The sequence below is a fragment of the Pleurodeles waltl genome, chromosome 12 (genome assembly GCF_031143425.1).
Source record: "Pleurodeles waltl isolate 20211129_DDA chromosome 12, aPleWal1.hap1.20221129, whole genome shotgun sequence".
Lineage (NCBI taxonomy): Eukaryota > Metazoa > Chordata > Amphibia > Caudata > Salamandridae > Pleurodeles > Pleurodeles waltl.
In genome coordinates, this window is record NC_090451.1 from 224,410,894 (window position 1) to 224,432,820 (window position 21,927).

General features: G+C 41.2%; 1 protein-coding gene across 1 annotated transcript in view; it reads right to left on the reverse strand.

The window, feature by feature from the left end:
• Positions 1-13,101: 13,101 nt before the first annotated feature.
• PSMD7 (proteasome 26S subunit, non-ATPase 7) overlaps positions 13,102-21,927 on the reverse strand; it is a 36,500-nt gene continuing 27,674 nt past the window's right edge. The window contains exons 4-7 of the mRNA XM_069217032.1: positions 19,705-19,802; positions 18,851-18,931; positions 13,704-13,795; positions 13,102-13,588 (exon numbers count right to left, since the gene is read on the reverse strand). Of these exons, the coding sequence (XP_069073133.1) occupies positions 13,150-13,588; positions 13,704-13,795; positions 18,851-18,931; positions 19,705-19,802 (710 nt within the window). The 3' untranslated portion in view covers positions 13,102-13,149. The remainder of the gene's footprint in view (positions 13,589-13,703; positions 13,796-18,850; positions 18,932-19,704; positions 19,803-21,927) is intronic.

Consider the following 21,927-nt stretch of genomic DNA (forward strand, 5'->3'; position numbering starts at 1 on the left):
TCGTAGCCGAGGCAGTGGTCTTAAAGATGTGGGTTAGTGTTGCGTGTCTTTGAAAAAACTCTTAATTAAGTTTAGCCTTTTTACACAGAGAGTAAAAGTGAAAAAGCAAAAAGTTAGACATTTCGCATAGGTATTGCACCCTTCCCAGGAACTAACACACTAGGCATGGTGCGTACAATATGTTTTGTTCTTAACAAACAGACATAGCACAGACCACCTCCATGGACCCAGTCACGTCCAGAACACTGTCCACCTGCACTTCCCTTGGGCAGTGTCTCTCGTAATTTATGATAGGGGCTTATTCATTCTGATCTGGCCTGCCAGTGACTTGGGGAGGACGAGGGATGATCCCCAGTGAAGGTGTTACAATGGCTGATTAGTATAGCTATAAGGTCTTGGGGAGATATCTGCATGGCCGCAATTGAAAGCCACCTCTCCGTCTTATCCAGAGGTGCAACAGGTGCTCCAATGACTCCTTGATTCTGATATATATATTTAAAAAAAATAGAATCCTTACCTTTGATATCATGCTAAACCAGCCCAGTAGCATACTCACTGGCAAGATGCAAAGCAAAAACTTAGTAGATATGGAGTATTTCTGCTCTCTGCATTTAATGCCACGCCGTGCGGCAAGTTCCCTCACTGCGCTGCATTAAAAGTGAGGAAATCTGGTCCCTCGTGATACTTCACCATTGAGAAGAGTAAACCCATCATCATTTTGGGAAATGTGAAGCTATATGTCACACAACGCAAAGTGTTCTGTTGTTGACTAAATGCCATTCACCCCAATTTTTTTTTTTTTTTACAGAGGTATGGTTATTAACAAATACATGAACAGCTTTTGAAGAATCTATCATGGGGTGTGTTGTGGGGGACTTGGTGAGGTTTAACATTTTCAGTACAGATTAGCGTGTGTTGGGAAGGCTACTTACAGAGGAGGAACCGTTCATTCGCGCCCTACAGCACTAAATGAGGATATCAAATGGGTCAGTCAAGGAGGAAGTAACAAAAAGACAGAAATAATAGTTTGAATTGAAATGTTAAATACTGCAATTGTCACTTGACTCAATTGCTGGCTCTCTTATATATATATATATATATATATATATATATATATATATATATATATATATATATATATATATATATCTATCTATAATGTTTTAGCCCCGGTTCCACCTGCTAGTGCGAACTCCACCCCTCACTCATTTGCTGTGTGGTGCACATCCCCCATGGCTCCCCCTCCGGACAGAACAATACTCGTCCCTACCAGAACAAGTAGAAACTAGTCCTGGTGTGGACAGCAGGGCAAGAAGCTTTCACATGTGTCCTCGCACTAGTCAAAAACTCCTTCCCCATGATTGGAGAAGCCTTACAGCATCCTTGATTGGCTAGGACGGCCTGTAGAAGAGGATTGGTCTCCTCAACCAGTTCTCACTTGAAACTGACGACTCTGACGCTGAGGAAACACGTTCTTTAAGACAAGGAAGGAAGCCTGGAGACTAGAGCAGAACATCTGCTATTGTGCTTCTAGACTACGTGTAAAATGTACTCCAAGAATGGACACAGTAAACCTAATTGTTAATTAAATAACTAAAGACTGCACTCTTAAGCACAGGTAAGTGCAGTGGGTAACGGAATCGGTATGTGGAACGGAAACAGGAGTAGGGAGGTAGCTTTCAGATGACAAATGTTATGCCCCTTTACAGATATGTGCAAAATGTGACACAAGGCTAAGCTGAACAGGAGAATTGTCTAACAATTGCTACACTAAATCCAGGGGCATAATTCAGGACCCCTGAAAGCCCTGCAGTGTAGGGGTGAGGGGCAGACTTTCAGGAATCCTAACGTCTCCAGAGGCCACTATTTATTCAAAGGCCAATTAATATCTGTGAGACATGGGACACTCATGGGCCGTTCTTCACAATCTGCAGGAGGGCCCTTCATTGTAATACCACTAATTCACCAAATTGCAAAAATGTTATTGCCAAATAAAATGCAGCTTTTTAATAAAAACTGCAACTTGACTATAACCACATATTTAAAATCGTAATTTATTTTCAAAATTACAATTTGGTTTTAAGTGATGTTTTGATCTATCTAACTACCTACCAAGCTGTCTATCTTTTTGTATATTTTTAGGACAAGCTTAAGCGTATGGCCTCTTGTACACTTTTAGTATACTTACTTCTGTAGGGTTAAAGCCATTTCATTTGTTCGTTTAAGCATCATTTAAAAATCCTTGCTTGCTAATGGTCAGTCATTTCTCTTTGTCCCTCATTTTTAGGGTCGAGCCTGCGAGTGCACGCGCTAGCGCATGCATCTCGTTTGCGAGATACTGCTGTGTTCAGTTCAGGGCTTGGAGCCCGCCTGTCGCTCACCATTTGTTGGTTTGTGTGGCATTTTTCTTAGTAGCCTCGTAATTCGTTAAGGCAAGCCTGGCATCACTTTAATTTCTCTGTGTGGAGCAGGGATCAAGCACTAATTAATGCAACTTAGTGTCCGCCCGCTGCTCCCAACATGAGCAAGGTACTGTTTGTTGTTTTTAACTTCGAGTGCCCCACAAACTGAAGGCTTGTGACCGGCAAAAACGTGCCCAGCAGGCACAAAATAGCGAAGTTTTATGTTTTAAAGCTAACTTTATTCTAGTTCACCAAGTCATCTTTCCTCAGTTTCTTCTCATGTTTTCTTTTGTTTTTGCTTGTGGGCGCTGTTGTCAAAAGATGACAATGAACTTGTTCGAAATATGCAAGACCTATTGCATTGTAAATGCTTGTTCTCTTTGGGAGCACCTATTAACTAATGCATAATTATGCTTTGTTGTGCTTATCTGTTCTTTGGGGGGGCTTTTTTCCCTTGGTTTCCTGCTCCTGTGAGTCAATGTGCTTACAATGCTGAGCTCTGGGTCACCTGCTTGTTAACTCCCCAAGAACCGTGGCTCTAAGCCCGTACACCCTTGTTTTCTTTTGCCTCGCCGCTTCACGCTCATGGCGGTATGTTGTTTCTTTGTCTTCCTTGATTTCGGGCATCTTGATGTTTCTTTGGGATGTCTTTAGAGTCCTTTTTAGTCAAGGACGCAAACGCTTTGACCTGTTGTAAGCATTGTGGGCTTTTAACCACACTAACGCATGCCCATCACTTTCACTTGTTTGTGGGCTTGCCTTTTAAAACTCCTTTGATATAATTGGTAGATGCTTTACGCTTGTCCAGTTTTGTTACCGCCTTGCAGACTGTCCCTGTTATATGGATAATTGTATGATTGCCAATACGTTTGACTGCAAGCAAACTTATTTTTCTTTTTGTGTTTCTCCTTCGCACTGATGCTCTTGGCAGCTATGGCGCTTTGAATCTGCTCGCTTATGTGAACTGTTTTACTTTTCATTTTCAATTTAAGTGGCAAGAAAAGTCCAGTTAGGAATTTACAATGCTAATAGCTCTAACTCAAGCAAATGCAAAACCCATTGCATTGCAAATGCTTTATTTATTTTGCAGTTTCATGTAGTGCGAACTCGACACAAAGGTATTGGAGCGCTTTATTTTATTTTTTCGCAAATTTATAAAGCGCAAACTCAATGCAAAGTTATTACAGCGCTTTACGTGAGCACAGGTTACATTACATAAGAACACATTCATTTTTGGTAGCGGGGGAAATTAAGTGATTTGCCCAGAATCACAGGATGTGGAGCCGGTGCCAAAACTTGAGCTGTGTTCCCAAGCTCCAAAGTCGGCAACTCCAACACTTACTCCACATCATCTCTCCTAGGGTTCTTTATCTGGTGCATGCTGGGGCAGTCTGGGAATAACTTTTTTTTTATATAGCACTTGGTAATACAGGTTCTGACATTTCATAGCGCTGCAAAGCAGGTGCCATTCTTAACAACATTGTTAGAATTCATTTGCATCAACCTTGCAGAGATGAAGAGGTGAAAAAGCTATGTCAGGATTGTAATCTGCGACATTCTCGTTCTGTTAAGATCTCTGCAGTGGGTGCATTAACCAACTGACTTGAGTATAACTTAACATTAGGCAATAGCACGTGCTCTTGATTACCTCCGGAGGGTCACCAACCAAGCACATAGGTTAGTTCTAGGCAAGAAGATGGCATGTTGTCTCCAAAATGGTGGAACAGGAGTCATGACTCCAGACCCAAGCCCTTCACGGCCTCAAGCTTGATAGCAAAGAAACATCTAGACTTTGGATGTAAATTGGGCCTCTTCAAATAGAGTTCAGTGAGTAGAGGCAGCCATTTTCCTAACTCTGTAGCGCAAAGAAGCTAACACAAGTGTGCCACAATGAGAGGAGCAGCGTATCATAGGAAACAAAAGTGGAGCAAACTTCACCACGTCTTCCTCTCAGAATTCACCTGTGTCATGGCTTTGATGAACTCCCCTCAAAGCTACTGGAGCCTTGCAGTAGCCACTTCTGGAAGCTCTGTCTAAATCAGCACTCGACTAGTACTGCTTCCTGTTTGAAGAGGTACCACATCGAATACCGCTGTCACAGGCGCAAAGTGCTTCCCCAGCACCCTCTGGACTCCTGTGTATAACAATCCACATATTGTCTGCCACAGTCCAATAATGTTTAACCTCTCTTCTAACCCCAGGCTTCATGTAACCACTCCACTAAGTTCCCATGCATCATTTGATGTAAACTCAATGTATTATTTCTGATTGCCGTGGTTACCAAGTACATGGAAAATCAATTTCAAGAAAACATATTTCTGACCATACCAAGTGATCCTTTTCTCATTCCTGCTTCTAATGGTGTTCTTCTCAATGCTTCACCACGCCTCCCCATGTCTACAGGAATAAACATGTTTATATGGGGACACACCCCCAAGGAATACATCTCAAAGTCAATCCTGGACAGGAAAGACCCCATGGGCAGGAGATGTTTTAACCAGGAGACCTGTTGTTGCATAAACTGTGGCAATCCAGGACCAGCCACTGCTTGTACTTATGTAACCAAAATGTGTTGTTGTGATTGTTGTCTTATACAAAAAAAATACTTCAAACAGGCAAGATCCATGCCAGGCTTGCAGGGTAACCACTGTGTAAATAAGTCCATATATTTTTTTACGTAATTTATCTTATGTGGGTATCAAGAAACTCTGACATGGTTCTGGACCTACCGTGGCTTCCCACCCAAAAAAACTATACATTGGATTCCTTTTCATAGCCCGAAAAAATGCTAATGAACCAGTTCTGTATTAGCTTCACTGGGCACCACTGGGCTAGGTGAAAAAAAACACACTATCGTCCAAACCCAGGCTTCTCGCTCTACTCTGAGTGGTACAGATGGCAAGGCAAAGGCTTCAAATTTTCAGTAGCCACCCCAGCAGAAATAATTCTGACTTCAAAACCATCAGGCAGTGCACAAATGTATGCACCAAAAAGACACCGTCAAGGCCCAGGAGATTCTGGTACATGTATCTGTTCTACAGAGTCCAGTCCTGAGCCGAGAGCTGTCATAAGACTATTAACCAAAGACAGTGCTTTGAATGAATACAGAGTATCAGCCCTTCTGTATTTGCATTTAAAACACTGACCCAAGGTCACAGATGTTGCACCTCTGGAACCTATCCTGTCAGCCCATCTACCACTGAAGCTCTGTTTCACCAATCTGTACGCATTTGAAGCCTCCTGTTCAGTTAAGCTGTGTCTTCTGTTATTCTCTTTGTATACAATCAATGTTTTTAAAAGTTAGGCTTGTATTGCCAATGTAGAGGAATAATTCCTTTAAAAGTTTAACACACAGAAATATATGTCTGCCCCCTTTTCTTTGCTCCGAACGCTTTTGAACCCCCTCCTTCTCTGGGTTAAATGCCACAAAGGTGCCTCTTTGTGGCTTGTTTGGTGCTATAAAAGTTTAAGTAAACACACTAAAAAGGGTTGCATCTCTAGGATATCACAGCCAGTCTGTGGGAATGAGGCAAAAACACTCCCAAGAGGGCGGCCTTGTGTCCTCTCTTCTGCAGTAACAGGCCTGGAAGGGTTGCTGTGGCACCTGGCACACATCCACTACACTCCAAACCAATCGGGGTGTTGATTACTTTGTCAATTGTGTATATATTTATAATTTTAGCAGTGTTTTCTTGGTATTTGCCTTTGGAAAAGCTTAAGCTCAGTAAGGTAGGCCTGAACAGGTTATGACGGCATGCTAACTTCAAAGGCTACTGGCCTGGGTTGGTGCGCTGAGAAAATTGATGTCAGAAGCCAAAGAGCTGATCTGTTTATTTTGAAACGTTACAATGAAGGCAAAACGCTTAAGTAATGGTATGAAAAGCATTTGTTAAAGCACCTAGACCTTTAAGGGTGGGCTGTTACTAGGCCATGTTAAAGAGTGTGCACATGCATACTAAGGTAATCTGTAGATACCATGTAACAAAATACAAGAGTTTTGGTATGTGGTGCCCCCTTTGACAGACCCAGAAGTTAGAAGTCTGCACTGTGATAATTCTTGCTATATCGTCATAGGTGGGCCTGGCAGGTTTAGGTGCCTAAGCTCTTGCAATCAAAGGCATGCATTAAAAAAAACTGCATATGTGCTCTTATACATCGATATGTGCAGAAGGGCTTTGGTCATCCCACTTCTGTCCGTGGTCAGTTCGAGTGTTATTCACATTCTACTTCCACCCATGTCTTGGGGCAATGGGTCAGTCCACTTCAGTCACTGGCTCATTTGCCCCAGGAGTGCTGACGTTTTGCCAGGTCACATGCACACATCTGCTTGAAAATGAGAGAATGCAATGCCATACTTTTGGGCTCATCCTTTAACTTTGCATTTTCTTCTTTTTTTAATGTCTAACCTAAGAATTCTGCAGTGCTATTCGACAGTGCTACCAGCTCGCTGGCTTGCTGCTCATTCCATTTGCAGTATACTGCAGCATATGAGGATACTTCTTTTAAATTGGGCAACAATTCTGGAATGGTACTGAGCGCCATATGTTAATTGTCACCATTCCAGCATGACAAAAATATTGCTTCTAAACATAGTGGCCATATTGAAACTTTAAAACAATACACTACTTACTTATGATACCATTCCAAGGAATATGTCCGCTGCTATGGTTTATATTTTTGTATTGTTGCTAGCCCATGAGTGCCACACGTAGGTGTTACAATTTTTTCTACTTTTATTTTATATTGCATAAGCTTGTTCAGTTTGTATGTGTGTTTTATTGTAGCTGTGTGAGAATGTAAAAATTAGTGGGTGCATTATTTTATAGTGCATATGCTTGTTCGGTTTGAATGCCTGTTTTATTGAAGCTATTTGTGTGAATGCATAAATTAGTGGGTGAATGGGTGCATAAAGAAGTGCAAGGACAAGTGTCAGGATGTATGATGACTTGTTGAGTGCCTAAACACACCAGTGGCTGAAGAGACGCTTTCAGATATGTCAAACCCACTTGTATTGGCAAAGCTTGTTCTGTTAGTTGCAGGCAGAGGAGGCGCCCTGCCACTGGGCCTCATTTCCACCTGCCGCAGGGAGCCAGAGATGTCTACATTTTGTTAAAGCCTTCCCTTACAAATCCCTTGGTAGCAAATTGGTAGTTTTTCTCACAATATAATCTCTGATGGGGCAAATTAGTGATGTTTAGGATGGGAACTGCATTTTTTCTCCGTTTCATTTTGTGCCCATTATAGCCGACTGTAGAATACATCTAAGGTTTTGAGTGTTTTTTTCACCGTCCCTGCAATGCGACTTTTGAGAATGATGTGGGGGGGGGGGGGGGGGGGGGGGGGGGCACTGTATGTTAGGAGAAACTGCTACTGAAATCTCGTTTTTGTGGCACGCAAGGAAAGATGTTTAGAATGTCTTACGAGTTATGTTTTATCAATTTGGACATGTTGCCGTAGTTCCACTCCCTTTTGAAGAATAGTGTGCATGATCACAGACACATTGCTTATTAGTTCTGAATGTGTTTGGAGTGTGCTGCTCCAGTTTCAGGTAGTGAAACATGAGTGAACTTTGTATTGTCCTAAGCTCCAAGCGGATTTGACGACTTTGTGGAGTAGTGTTAAGGCCAGAATGGTGGAGTTTGTGTAGTGGCAGATTGTTGTTGTTGCATTTTTTTTTTTTACACTGTGTAATTGGATGCTTTAAGTTTTTTTTTTTTTTAAACAACGTTTTGCACGTTATTTCCTTTATCACAGGTTTCTTATAGTAGCAGTATGCTACTATAGTTTTCATTGTGGGAGTTAGTATTAGTTCTGTTAAGGCTATAGTGGACTTTATGTGTTTGCACTTGTGCGACAGTAGTATTGTTTGACAGTGGTCTTGTTGCTGGACAGCTTGTTTTTTTTTCACTTTATTGAGCAAACTTTACTACATATTTTTATTTTTTTTATTTTTTAACTCATTTTCCCCCTATTTGTTCTAAGTTATTATTTTTTTTCCAATAGCTCACAGTTTGTCTTTTTTTTTTGGAAGGTTGTACAGTATGGCTTTCCACTACAATATGACCATCGCTGATGTGGCCAGAATGCTATAAAGTCCCCTACCTCGGGAGCAGGTCCACAGGGAGACTACACCGTCTGCATGATCATCTGTTTTTGATGCAGTGACTTTTATGTCCATGCTAATTCTTCAGATTAACCCACTTCAAGTGTAGAGCTATTGGATCACCTGCAACAGGCATCTCGCACAGGTGTTCATCATGGAGTTAGTGCTGTTACACGAACGGGACAACGAGCAGACTGGCAGGCCGAAAGACTTTTGCCTGTAGTTCTATTCACAGCAGCACAACCTGGATTTGCCCGCAACATGATCCAACCTCTCCTGATACAATGTATTGATGCTACCAGTCACACAGGAAAGAATTATTATTTTTTTGCCAGTAAATTTTTTCCAGTGCTTCCTCTCTTGGTTCCACAGACCTACTTGTATGCTGAATAATTTTTAAGGGGAAATCACAGTGTAACACTTCTTCCAAATTCCCAGTAACTTTGTAACTCAAACCAATTTGGTTAATTAAAATAGGTTTTAGGTCAAGCATAAGTGTTCGACCTCGTGTATACTTATAGTATACCTCTTATGGCTTAAAGCGATTTCATTTGTTGGTTGCAGTGTCCTTTAAACATTCTTGCTCGCTAGTGGTCAGCTCTGCCTTTTTCTACCTCCTTTTTCTGCTTCAGAGCAGTGACCAACTACTGTATTATTACACATTAGTTTCTTTACCTGTTGCTGTGACTGACTTTTTTTTATTATTTCTTTGTTGCTATCTTTTCACTGTGGGTGTTTTATGCTGGTAGCTGCCTGTTTTATTGTAGCATTCCATTTCTCCCAATGTCACTGACATTTGTTTTGGCTTTTTTCCAGTGTTGTCCTAGTTTACCTCTGGCTCCTAAAATAAGCTTATTTTAGAAAAGAAACACCTGGTTGTTTAGTTCACAGCTCACGAAAGTCACAATATGTGCTTTCTGGTAGGATGCAGCTAAACCTAGAAACTAGTCTTTTATTTTTTTCTCTCTCTATCCGCTGCCCCCCCCCCCCCCCCCCCCCCCCCCCAACAACCTCAGGACATCGCACACAGGGCATTGCTTATCTCCTTTATTGGGGCCATAAATATTCTCAGGCTGCTCTGCTAGTTGAAATGTGAGGCAAGAATCCTTGCAAAACCTTTCGGTTATAAAAAGAAAACACTTTTCTAGCCTTATTTTTAAATTTATGTTCAAACGTTTACACAACTCAAGGTAGTGCAATCATCTTCTCATCTCTCCTCAAGGTCTTGTGATTTCTCATGTCAGTAGCCACTGGTGACCACCAAAACATGGTAGGAAAAGACAAAATTATGAGACAGGGTTGACTAATTTATGTGGCAAGAAAAGTCCAGTTCTGAATTTACAATGCCAATAGCTCCAACTCAAGAAAATGCTAGACATATTGTATTGCAAATGCTTGTTTTGATGATGGGAGTAATAAATAAGCCAACAGGGACATATTATTGGTCAGCTACTGCAACGTTAGTGACCACATTTTCCTTTGCATTATTAGCAAAGACCATTTACAGCTGCTACAAATAACTTGACATTCCAGTGACAATACAGCAGCACTGCCCAGAGACCACTGTGATCATGGAAGGCTGTTTAAAATTCAGTCTATATTGAACCAACTTAGCATGTCTTTTTCCAGCATTTATATTCCCGGGCAGAACATATCTGTTGATGTGCAACTTGTAATGCTCAAAAAGGAGTCTGGTGTTAAACCAGTACCTACCCAGAAAACATCCTTGTTATGGCATCAAACTCTATGCATTGTGCAGCAGTGCCCTTAATACACTTACAGTTTCAAGTTTATACTGGCAGGGATTTCACAATCAATGATCCAGATTGTCTTGCATCTTTTGGAGTGTGCAAGACAATAGTGGATGGTCTTAATTTTACACAGTATCCATGTGGAAATGGTAATCTATCTACAATGGAGTGGAGTTGTTCAAAGAATTGTGCAGAGTTGACACGAACAACATTTGCAGCAACCACAGGGGATTCCTCATATTATTTGCAAAAAAGCTGCAAACGTCAAGTCCTGTGTTAGAAAAAGCTACTTGTTCTCAAAACATCGTAACCAACATGACATCCATAAGCTCACCAAGCATACAAGATGAGAGTATTTTACCAGTTATTGTTTGGGGTTAGGGTGAAGTGTACAAGGCAACATGTATCTTGGACTAGAACAAGAAAATGTTTGGCGAGGACATAGCAGTGGCATAACAAAGGCCCACGCAGCCTCTGAGCTCCTGGGGACCCCCCTCAGCACAGTAGACTGCACACGGGCTGCAGGCCCCTGAACGGGTCCATTGGGAGGGGGAGGGGCCCCCCCCCTCAAGGTTTGTAACACCACTGGGACAGAGAGGACCAAAACCTACAGCCTTACAAGGCTGCACATAATGTTTAGGTGTGGTACAAGAATTTGACTGCGCACATGGTGCGCTTATCAACTTTCAATACTTCTGTCTTTCACTAAAGTGCTTTTCCAAAGAACAAAGTGAACATTCTGCATTTTAAACAGTGTATGATAGATTTATTGCTGTTGAAGCGCCTGCAGCTGCCCCAAGTGTTGGCAGAGGCCACTCACATACACATCTATGGAGGATTGGACTCAGAAGACCTGCGCAGCAGGGGTTGGCTGCCCACAGCAGGTGGCAGGTCAAGCCCTATCCCCAACCTGCTTGGAATTGGGAGCGCTTACTCCATTCCAAGCTTTTGTTTGCTTTATCAAACTAGAACTTGAGCATGTGCATTGTAACCAGTATGAAATGAAGAATATAAAATCATACGGAAATCACTAAGTGAGCAGTCCACTTTATAAAACATTACATCTCAAGGACAGGGTTCCAATACATTTTTAGCCCCTGTGCCTCGGCTATTATGGCTGTTAAAGGCAATCACCCTCGTTTATCTCTGGTTCAGGGCCTTTAATAAATGTGACTGCACTTGGCAATGGGCTAGAATTCTTAATCAAAATACTATGTTTTCCAGACCAGCAGCTGATCTTAAAAAAAAACAAAAAACTGAAGACTTGTAGCTAAACATTTTGTCCTTCAGAATGGCGACTGTTGTGGAGATCAAACTACATTCAGTGTTGGTTTTACACTTCAGTCATGACAAACTCAAAGGCCCAAAAACAGTGATTCAACATTTGCAGCTTTAAGAACACAGGCTGATTGAGGCATTCACAGGCGTTCAAAACGTGACAGCTTGTTAGGTGACCTAAATAAAACAAGCCAGGAGTTTTAGTCTGACAGCAAAACGTAGGTTTCCAATGCACAAAGAAAAAGCATTACAAATGGAAACCATGTCAGCCGTCCATGACGAATTACAAAAGACAAAATTAAGATGGAAATTGACACATCTCCAGCCTCTCATCATTTTGAATTTGGAACATGAATACTAAGAATCAAGCAGAAAAGGTAGAGAAAAATACATATTTTGTGCAGAACTCCCCACAAGCTGTGCACTAGACGGCTTGCCCTTTGTAGTTTCACACACCTCATAATTAGGCGTTTGTTCTAGCTCTACAGAGAGGACACTGACTGTGGAAGGTCATGCGCCCATTCCGAACACCATCATTGCAATATAGAAGCTTAGCCATCTCATTCCAGACAATGCTGAGCTGTATGGCAAAACGCTGATATCTTAAGCCCACAAACCACCATTTACGGAGGCACAAAAAAAAAAAAAAAAAAAAAAAAAGCCACAGAAAATAAATACACTCCAAGAGTAAAATAAGGCTGAAGGAGAGGAATTCATCTTGATTTATGTGAACAAGGGGCAAGCAAATGGAACAGCATCGATTGTGTCAATCCGTTCAACAATCCCCCCACCCTCATTTTAATGTTCAGATGTGTTGGAATAAAGATGTACTATAACTGGGTGATTATTACAAACTGCCAGAATACACTTTAGGACCAAAGAAACCCGTAATAGGCACCACTCACGTGATCTGTACTCTTCAACATGCGGTTTTTTTTAGGCATAAAAAACGAATCTGTTGCTACAAAATCCAGTGCAGATAAGCCCCAGGATATTGCCTCCGTGTATTTAAAATGCTACAACGCTAGAACGACAAGTGATAACTAGAAGTAAGTTCCTTAAGTGCACCTTAACAAAAATTATTCATTTTTAAAACAAATTTGATGCCATTTCAGAGGTGGAGCTAGGTGAATATTTGCACGTCCCAGTATGAACCCTTTGTCTACAAAGAGCACCAATGAATCTCTTAAAGCACCGTCATGCATTCACCTCGTGAGATCAGCAGGTTTCAGGCAACAGTTACAACACATCTATTCATGAACCTAACTGGCAACTGAGAGCACTCACCGATTTTATATTGGTTCAATCAGCAGTGCTTCGTTGGTTGCTACAAGCTCAGCAGTTCATTACCCCTACACAACCCAAGTAAAAAAGATCGGACTTCCTTAAGGTTCTACACGTTTCCTAACTTCTCGATTTCATACTGCCAGCCATTCAGCGGAAGGAGTATCTGAGCAACAAAATGGTGGGCGCGGACTTGTGAAGCCATCTTCATCTTTAAAGCAAATACCAAATTTCCCACCGGCCTTTGAAACCATTAAACGAAAAAGAACCCTGTAGCACCAAACTTTGTTCACCGGGTTTTTAATTTACAAATAAAAAAAAACTATACTGTTCATTTTTTCTCTTTCTTTTCATCTTTCTTGGCATCACTTTTCTCTTTTTCTTTCTCCTTCTCATCTTTTCTTTCTTTCTTGCTGTCCTCCTTCTCTTGGCCCTCTTTCTTTTCAGCGTCTCGGTTGGCGATCTTATTATTGATCAGGTTATGGAGAGCAACAACAGAACGGATGAGTGATGCCAGGTAAACTACCACCATCTGGTCATTGGTTTTCAGGTAGAAGGCCTTGACAAACTCCTGCAGGTTGACGTCTGGTAGCAGATTGAAGACATCCTGCAGTTGGTATATTATCTGATGGTTGATGGGTAGTTTACCCATTGCCACTTTTTCCAGGTAACTCCTGATGTCGAGCAGTTTAGAGTTCAGCCCCTTCAGGCCGTGCACCTGGTTTGTGATGCGCTGAGAGAGAGTTCCCACTGTGGTATCCTTGATATCTCTGCAACCAGTAAAGCAGCAAACATGAAAATGCATCTTCCAACTTTACACAAGCAAACAAAAAGCAGCACCAGAGAAACAGCAATACAAATGCAAAGAACAATATCAATAGTTACCTCAACAAGTGTTCGACTCCAACTTCCTCAGCTTCTTCTGCTCCGATCTCACTGGTTACATGTTCGAAGGTCTTGGAGGTAGGAGTGCCATCCTGCAAAGGACAAACAACAACAACGTGAAATTAACGTATTTGCTAGAGTCTTCTGGAACTATCTGGGAGGCTATGTTCGGTATCTGGTGCAAAGTTGCAAAACGTGCAAGAATGCACACTTAAAAAAATATATATCTACCTGCACAGCTGAATGGGCGAAATTGAGCGAGAGGACTTGTAATTGGAGGATGGGCATTAAAGGTTGCAGCCTTATAGGAGCCACAAAACAAGGGCAGTCTTGTAGCAGAGGCACACAAGTAATTAATATATGGTAAGCAATAAGGTCAGAATGGGTGGAAAAATGTGAGTCAAAGTTCCCGTCTCTTATCCAGTTCTAACTTCTTTACACTTACACTTTATTTGGTTCCATTGGTTCCAAGACAGCTTTTCTTCTCTTAATTAAACTCTCTAACCCACAGCTTTGCCCCCCTTCCTCTTTCGCCAATTATCTCCTTCCTCATGTATGCTTTCCTCATTTCCTCCATGTTTTATGCTTTGTTTTGGCTATCAGTTTTTCCCTCTCTCATTCTAGATGACATTTTTCCTGTTTTTAAAAAAATCTCTGTTGTTACTTTGTCTCACTTTTCCCCATCCTTATTTTTCGAGTATTTCTTCTTCGAATCTCATTACTATTCCATTCCTTTATTTTTAAGTTCTATTCACAGTCTCTGTTCCCTTTATTGTACAGTTACATCGATGTGTAACTCTTGTTTGTGTGTACGGTAAAATGTTCATATGAATGTTGGGCTTGTTTGAACGGAATGTGGATGGACTTTTGAGCTGTTGGGAGTTCAGCTGAATCATTGTAGTCTAAAAGGTGGACTCTTCCCTCTAAGCTAGCTTCTGTATCCAGAAAATAAAGCTTTAACTAAAATATTGACTTGCCTGACGTGTGTTCTTCACTACTCAAGAATTTACTTTCTTTATTTTAGGTCTCGTCCAGAGACAGCTTTAGCTGTCTGGTCAGTCTCATGTAATAACCACAAATCATACATAGGAATATATCCATACAGGAGCTCTGGATCATCCCTCTTCAGCCAGTGACACGCTCAACTGTTATGCACAGTTTGCTTCTGCCCACGTCATTACATAAAATGGACCAAAAGTTCAGCCCACTTTAGGTATTAGAGTCCACGCATTTTGAGCTCTTTTACTGTCCGAGTGCATCTCCAAGTAGTCCTCCAACCACTGCAGCACTACGTTGGACACTATCCCTCCAAAATGCTCATGTGTTGCACTGGCAGTGAGGAGGCAGCAAGTGGCCCTCACATTGTATTTACGGCCCTCATACTCAGTAAACCTTCTAACACCACCCCGAATCACACTGGAAACCACACCTTTTCACTGAGGGTGTAGCACATCTCTCCCAGTTAAACTGTGCATTCCAATAGCAAACCGGCACCCCTTCCTCCTGAAACAACTCTGTAAGGTACAGTGGCGGCTGCCACTGAATAGGGGTGGATGGAAATTAACATTTAAAAAACACTTACCTCTTTACTACAAAGACAGGTTTCTCTCCTCGGTCCTCTTCCCGGAAGAACACAGGCTTCCAGACTCCCTTCCAATCGCGACGCTCCTGTCATCAGCATGACAACCGTGCCATGATTGGTGGGCGCCCTGCTTTGGCGTTCACACAGGGAGTTGCACCCAGTGCACTTTCTCCTCCCAGCTGTTAAATACAGCCAGGTGGAGAAATGCAAAGTGTGCATGTCTGTTTGGCCGGCCGAACATGGCTGGCCAAACACACGTGCACTTATGGGCACCAACCGCTCCTCCCTCCAGCCCCGCCCTAACCTAGATCACTTAAAAAAAAAAAAAAAAAAAAAAATGATAACGCTTTATTATCAATTTTGTTTTCCTTCACCTTCTGTTGAAAGCGGGGGAGGGGGGCGAGACACTCCTCCAATTCAGCGGAGGAGGCGCCCCTGGCACATTATAAACCAGCTTATTTCCCCTTCCCTGCTTCAAGGCAATGAATAGCTTCCATTTGTAAACAAGTATACTATGCATAGGGATAACACAATTTAAGAACAGCCGAGCAGCCCTGCTCTTTGAAACACAAATGCAGCTTATGTAGAAATGTTTTGGAAAATAAACCTTTGCACAAAAACTAGAGTGACGTGCTGTAATGGTCTTCAACATTTATGTGAAGACAGATGGACTCATCATAAATTAATTACAAAGAAGGTTATCTTGAAATAGTACTCTCAATTAGTTTTATTGCTAACCTGATTGTTTCTTACCGATACAAATAGCTAAACAAAAATAAAAAGGACCGTTTCTTCTTCAGTGAAGCTTGACCTGTAGCACAGTGACAATACAAGTAAGGTAGTCCTCTTCCCATATTTATGGCCCGACTCTTCGTGTTTAGCATTTCCATGTGCATTTTGCCCTTGTCCGACATCCTGCCTGTTGCATCAAGGAATCGGGTACAGCCAGAATTCCTACTTCACTCACCCTATACGAACACCACTGGTGAGCGCCAATGCATTTAATCTTTCTGTTTTTATTCTCCGTGTGGAATAGAAGTTGATCTGCAGTGACCCCCCCTCTTCCTTATTGATAGTTAGTGTATGTAGATTCAGCCTTGCCTCTGCTATTCTTATTTGAATTGAATCCGACTATCCCCAATAATCGAGGCAAATGGAACCGCATTAGGCCAAATTACAAAACACAATTCATTGACAAAGAAATATGAAACACTGAAAGCTGTCTAGTATTAGTGTCGTGGATGCAACCTTTGAAAGATTTTTGCTTTAGTAATAGAATTAGACAGCATCCTTGAAGAGAAGGCGGCCCATGCTGTAGATGAATGGTCAATACTTAAATATGGCTAGGACCATTTGTGTCATTTGGGAAACTAATGAATGAAAATAAGAGCTACAGTTTTCAGTAAATAAAGTGGGTGGTTTTGGAACAATTGGGATGTATAAACGTGAATATCTATCCGCTCTACGTTTCATACATCTCTAAATTACACCATCAGAACGGTTAGTTTTCACCCCACACATGCTGCATTGTTATTTTCCAGAATAACGTAAAAGTATATATAATCAAAGCTAAGGTGTATATCTTAATATTCCTCATTACTCGCACTGACCTTCTGAAGTCGTGCAAGATAACTTTCTATAACCATTTGTATCAGATAATATTACAACAAACCAACACTTGAGCAACAGCGATAAAAGATCTGTGGGAATACTGCAACTATTCTGGACCCAGGGTAATAGCTAATATGATATCACTGTCTTCACCCTCTACGGATAACGTTAACATTCTCTTCTAGTATCCTGTGTATAACTTTACCTTACCCAGACGAGATTCTGAAACCAAAAATGTATATTTTAGGTGTTTGCCGCCCCTTTACCTCAATATAAACCAATGGGGGAAAATAGAACCCCCCCCACCCCCCTTTGCCCAATTTCCTGTTCGAAAATGTTGCCATGTGTGCAGCTTTTGTTAGTATGGTTTTCACAAGTCCCCTAGATAAAATATAGGTGTAATGCAAACTGCGCATAGCCTTAAAAATAACAAGTGGTACCATGCAACCGGATAGTTACCATGTCTGTCTACTCTGTGTGGGATACGTCTTCACATCGCTGTACTTTAAACAAAACACGGAAGGATGTAATCAAGCTTGCAGAAGAAGCGTTACCTGTGGAAACCGAATGGGACTGTGCATTTTGTGTCCTAAAGAAGTGATATGAAGTACAATGGAGTAGTGAGCCTACCCATTTAAGATGCTGGCTTTCTTGAACTGCGAGCAATGGTATTTTGCCTTCTAATCTATGCATTTCTGCATAAAAGACGTGCACTTTAGTGACAGGGATGTTAAGTCAATACTTTACTTTGGCAATGCTTTTCTTCTTTCCAATTGTTAAACTGCTGTTAACGTTTTCAGTCATCCTTGTGCGCATAAAATATGTTTTCATTTTAAAGTAATGTATAGCTGTCCGATTTCTTTGCAAAAATAAAAATCATATTTCCCCGTAATGCGTATAAAAACCAAAAGGGTTCTAAACCTGTTCTAAATGTAGTTACCTGCTAGGCTGCATTTTTATTTTTCAATGTAAGTATTATCAGAGGGTATTTAAAAGAATGTCATTTGTTTACTAGAAGCATATAGTCACTACTTTAAGGAGGCAGCACATTTCCTTTTTTTTCTATTTTTTTTTATGCGTATGCTTGCAATACAATTTTAAATAGACCTATCGCACTAGCTGGACAAGGCCAGACATGTTGGCTCTGCCAATGCTTATTCTGCCTTGCTCACATGAATTGGCTTCTCTCTAATATCCATTTCGATCCTTTCATCACCTAACTCTTCCTTTCCTCAGTATAGTTCTTTCTAGCTATGGCGCATTAGTCTCCACAAAATAGTAGAACACTGGCCCTGAATGCCTCACGATGAAGCAGCCAAATCAGTGGTTTTTTTACCCCATTTCATACCAAAAAAACGTTGCTGCCAGTGAAAATGCTACCATTAAATGCAAAACGTCTTAGCAGACAGGGGTTTTGGAAGCATGCATTCCCTTGAGGCAAATTAATAGAAAGCAAAGGCAATTAGGAGGAGGTGTAGGCAATGTGGCATATGAGCCTGGGCTAAAGATAGGGGTAGGTTCAAAGAATGGACAATACAAGTTGGCAGTGTGGAGTACAAGAAGTCACGGGAAAGTGTGTAGAAAGTTTGTAAAGTAAGAGTATGGGATGGTAAATCATGAGCAATTGGGGCAGGAAATGCTCTTGAATGAAGCAGGGAATACAAATAAACCAGACGGGACAAACACCACAAGTAGCTGTGTGCAGAGAAAGTGAAACAAAGGTGTGTGAAAAAAGCAAGCGCACACAGAGACAAAGACGCCAGCAAGACTGCAGATGATAGGAACCAAGGCTGAGACATCGAGCTAACATAAGCGGGCTGGAAATACATATGGAGCACAGGCTGAGGAATCGGGGCTATACCATGGCCAAAGCAGAAAGGGGGTCGTTATGAGATCTGAATATAGAGAAAGACACATAAGTAGTGCAAGAGGAGATGGATTAAAGCAAACTCACATCATGAACTTCTTCCACTGAGATATAAGCCTCTGTAGGAAGTCCCAGATCCTTTGGCTTCACATCAATAATCACAAGCACCTGAAGGAGAAAGTGATCTACGATTTAGAGAGCTACAACTTTCCAAAGGGTTAAATGAAGACAACATTGTGCATAACTATAACCTACAAGCAGGTATTGAGTGTGCTTCCTTCACAGGTTTTTCAGTTTAGAACTGCTGTAGTAAGTACATGCGCAGAAAGTAGATACCAAACCCGCAACAGGATACCTGTTTTTGTCAATACATAAAGTTGAATTTTGCTAATCACAGCTAGAACACAATTGCACCTATTGATAGTGAGAGACCCGGCGAGTCACCCCGCATAAAGCCGGAAGATAAACACTAGGAGCAGGGAACATATAGTAGGTTCACACTGCAAGTCTGCAGTGCTGCAGCTCAAAGCCTGAAGCAAACTCATCTTACACCAGGTCACTACTGGCAAAGACGGAGCGGCCTTCTATGCAAAACCTACAACGCTTTCATGGTCGCCAGGCCGGCCTACAGAAAGGGGTGAACATAAGAGGCGCTTACTATGCCATTAAATCTCTATATGCAACCTGAAATTAAAAATTTTAATGTCCATAAATCACAAGCTATAGCACCCTTGCACACAAGAAAACAGACTGCTTCCTTTTTTGGAGTAAAGGTTTAAAAAAAAAAAAAAAAGTAATTTTCAATCTCGAATCATCCTCTGTCAAGTCAAAAAAACAAACATCTGGATTGGGTATACCTCGGCAACACAAGACAGCAGCTCAAGCTCACACACACAAGAACAAATCATTGAGTGCAAGTCACAAAGCAGAACTGTACTCACTGAGTTCGGACAGTATCTTTTCATGAGCTCATTGATGGCAATGTCATTCTTGTGTAGTTTGGGTCCTGTATGGTACCAGCCCACTATCCGTTCTCTAGCTATAAATAAGAACAAATACAGTTATACAATAATTTAACCATCATTTACTCTTGCTTGTTGCTTTTAGGAACAGAAGTCTCTTGCAGAATATAAATTAGGATTTCCGGTTTTCAGTTTTTGTTGTGAACTCTAGTGGGTTTTTCAGTGTCAATACTTGAGCTATCAGAAAGCAAAGCTACATCCCAGTCTCTGTGAAGGAGGATTACATCACATGGTAGTCCTTAGCTTGGACTGAGGCCCTGCCTGTAGTTCAGCTGCGAACGTAATAGTCACTACACGGAAATGGGCAGTGAACAGCAAGATGAAGCCATCTAAAGTGCCCCATGCCCCAAAGCAAGCAGATGTAGGTCTATGGAGTCCAGGGACTTTGTGGAAGTCAAGTAGGAATATTATGAGGGTTACATGGTGAGGGCGGATCATAGTGGGAGCAGCTTTCACAGAAAAAGTGCTTTTAGGTAGAGGCTGTATTTATAGTACTTTGACACCATAGGAATTCAAAGCAGTAAGTATGCAGCAAAATGTAATGTTTCCAGTTTCCACTGAAAAGTACATATTTTCAGTAGTGTTTTATTGGTTATATTCCATTTTAACTGAAAAATGGAAACCTTAAATATTAAACATTTAATTTCCTACCATGCTGTGATATCTTCTACCAAACATGTTCTGTAGAGGCGCCAAAAAGGGGAATCAAGCTGGTTTGTAGTTATGGACCCGAGATCAGGCACCATCGAAGGCACAAGCTCAGGTGGCTTGAAGCCCTGAAACACCAAGTAGAGTAAAGCCCTTGCAAATCCCAATAGAACAACATCCCAAGTACACATTATCAACCTACCTCAGGTACATAAATGTGCACACTCAAAAACATGTTATCAGGTGCACTCCAACACACTTTCAAATCCATCCATATCCTAAATAGTTTGTGGAATATACTGGAGGTCATGTACTACTATTTAGACATTAAAATAAAGCCTCGATAATAATGCCTCATAACAAAAAAATAAAACTTCTAATTCAGAAATGTGACATAAGCAACAGAAGGAATACCAACTATAACTCACAAGTAGGTGAGGCTACAAACAAGACTACTAAACTGTCAAAATCTCAGGATACTACAGAACCTGAGTAAATACACAACATAACTGAAACAATCAGAGAACCCATTGCAAATGCAAAAACAAAGAAAAAAAAAAAAAAAAAAAAACATTGCCAACCAAGGCATGGCAATGACATGCAATGCCAAGCTGCCTTCCATGCTCCAAGATTTCTCCACATAATCATTCTAGTATCGAAAGAAGGCAAATCAACATTATTGGCACCAATTCTTTTTTTTTTTTTTTTTAATAAATCCATGAAACATTACATAAATAACGGCCACCATGGGTCAAGGGCAACAAGTTTTTATGTTTACTTTGTCCTTGGGACAAGTAGGCCCAAGTAGGCCCTGCAGCACAAACCCTTTGGCTGCCTGTTTGCAGAGAGTTGAACTCTCTGCAGTTGAGGTAATGTGTTTCCTAAAGATAATGCTGTTCGAACTTGTATTTATGGTTCATTATTTGAAAGCCTTCATTATTAGGGTGCGTGCTGTAAATAAATGTTTTAAGGTCACACTTCACTACTGACGTTGGTTCCAGTACAAAAAAAAAAAAAAAAAATGTGTACACACATGTTTGAAAAGTTTAGGCTAAGAGGCTAAGTATAATGCTCCCAGAATGCTCTCTGATTCTATGCAAATGAAGTGTCATTTAGTAAAATGTGTTGATGCATGCTAGTATTTCCCAAAAATATTTCTAATGGAAAATCAGTGTAACCATTTTCAACACGATTATGGGAAGCATGAAAATAAACAAACACTGACAAAGCCAACTGATCTGACATATTTTTATAAGTCTTTTAGTTTCATCAATGGGTGTCTTGTTTTGACATGGCTTTTGTAACACTTTATTGTTGTGGGAGCTACCAGGCCCTCAACATTGTAACAAACATTGGCAAAACCCCCCCAAAAAGTTTTTGAACTCTTAAAGCACACGTTGCCACCAGTGGCATAACAAAGGTCCCGCAGCTGCCCTGCAGGGAGCCCCGTCAGCACAGCACCTGCCCTGAGTGAGTCTGGAGAGGGGGCTCCTT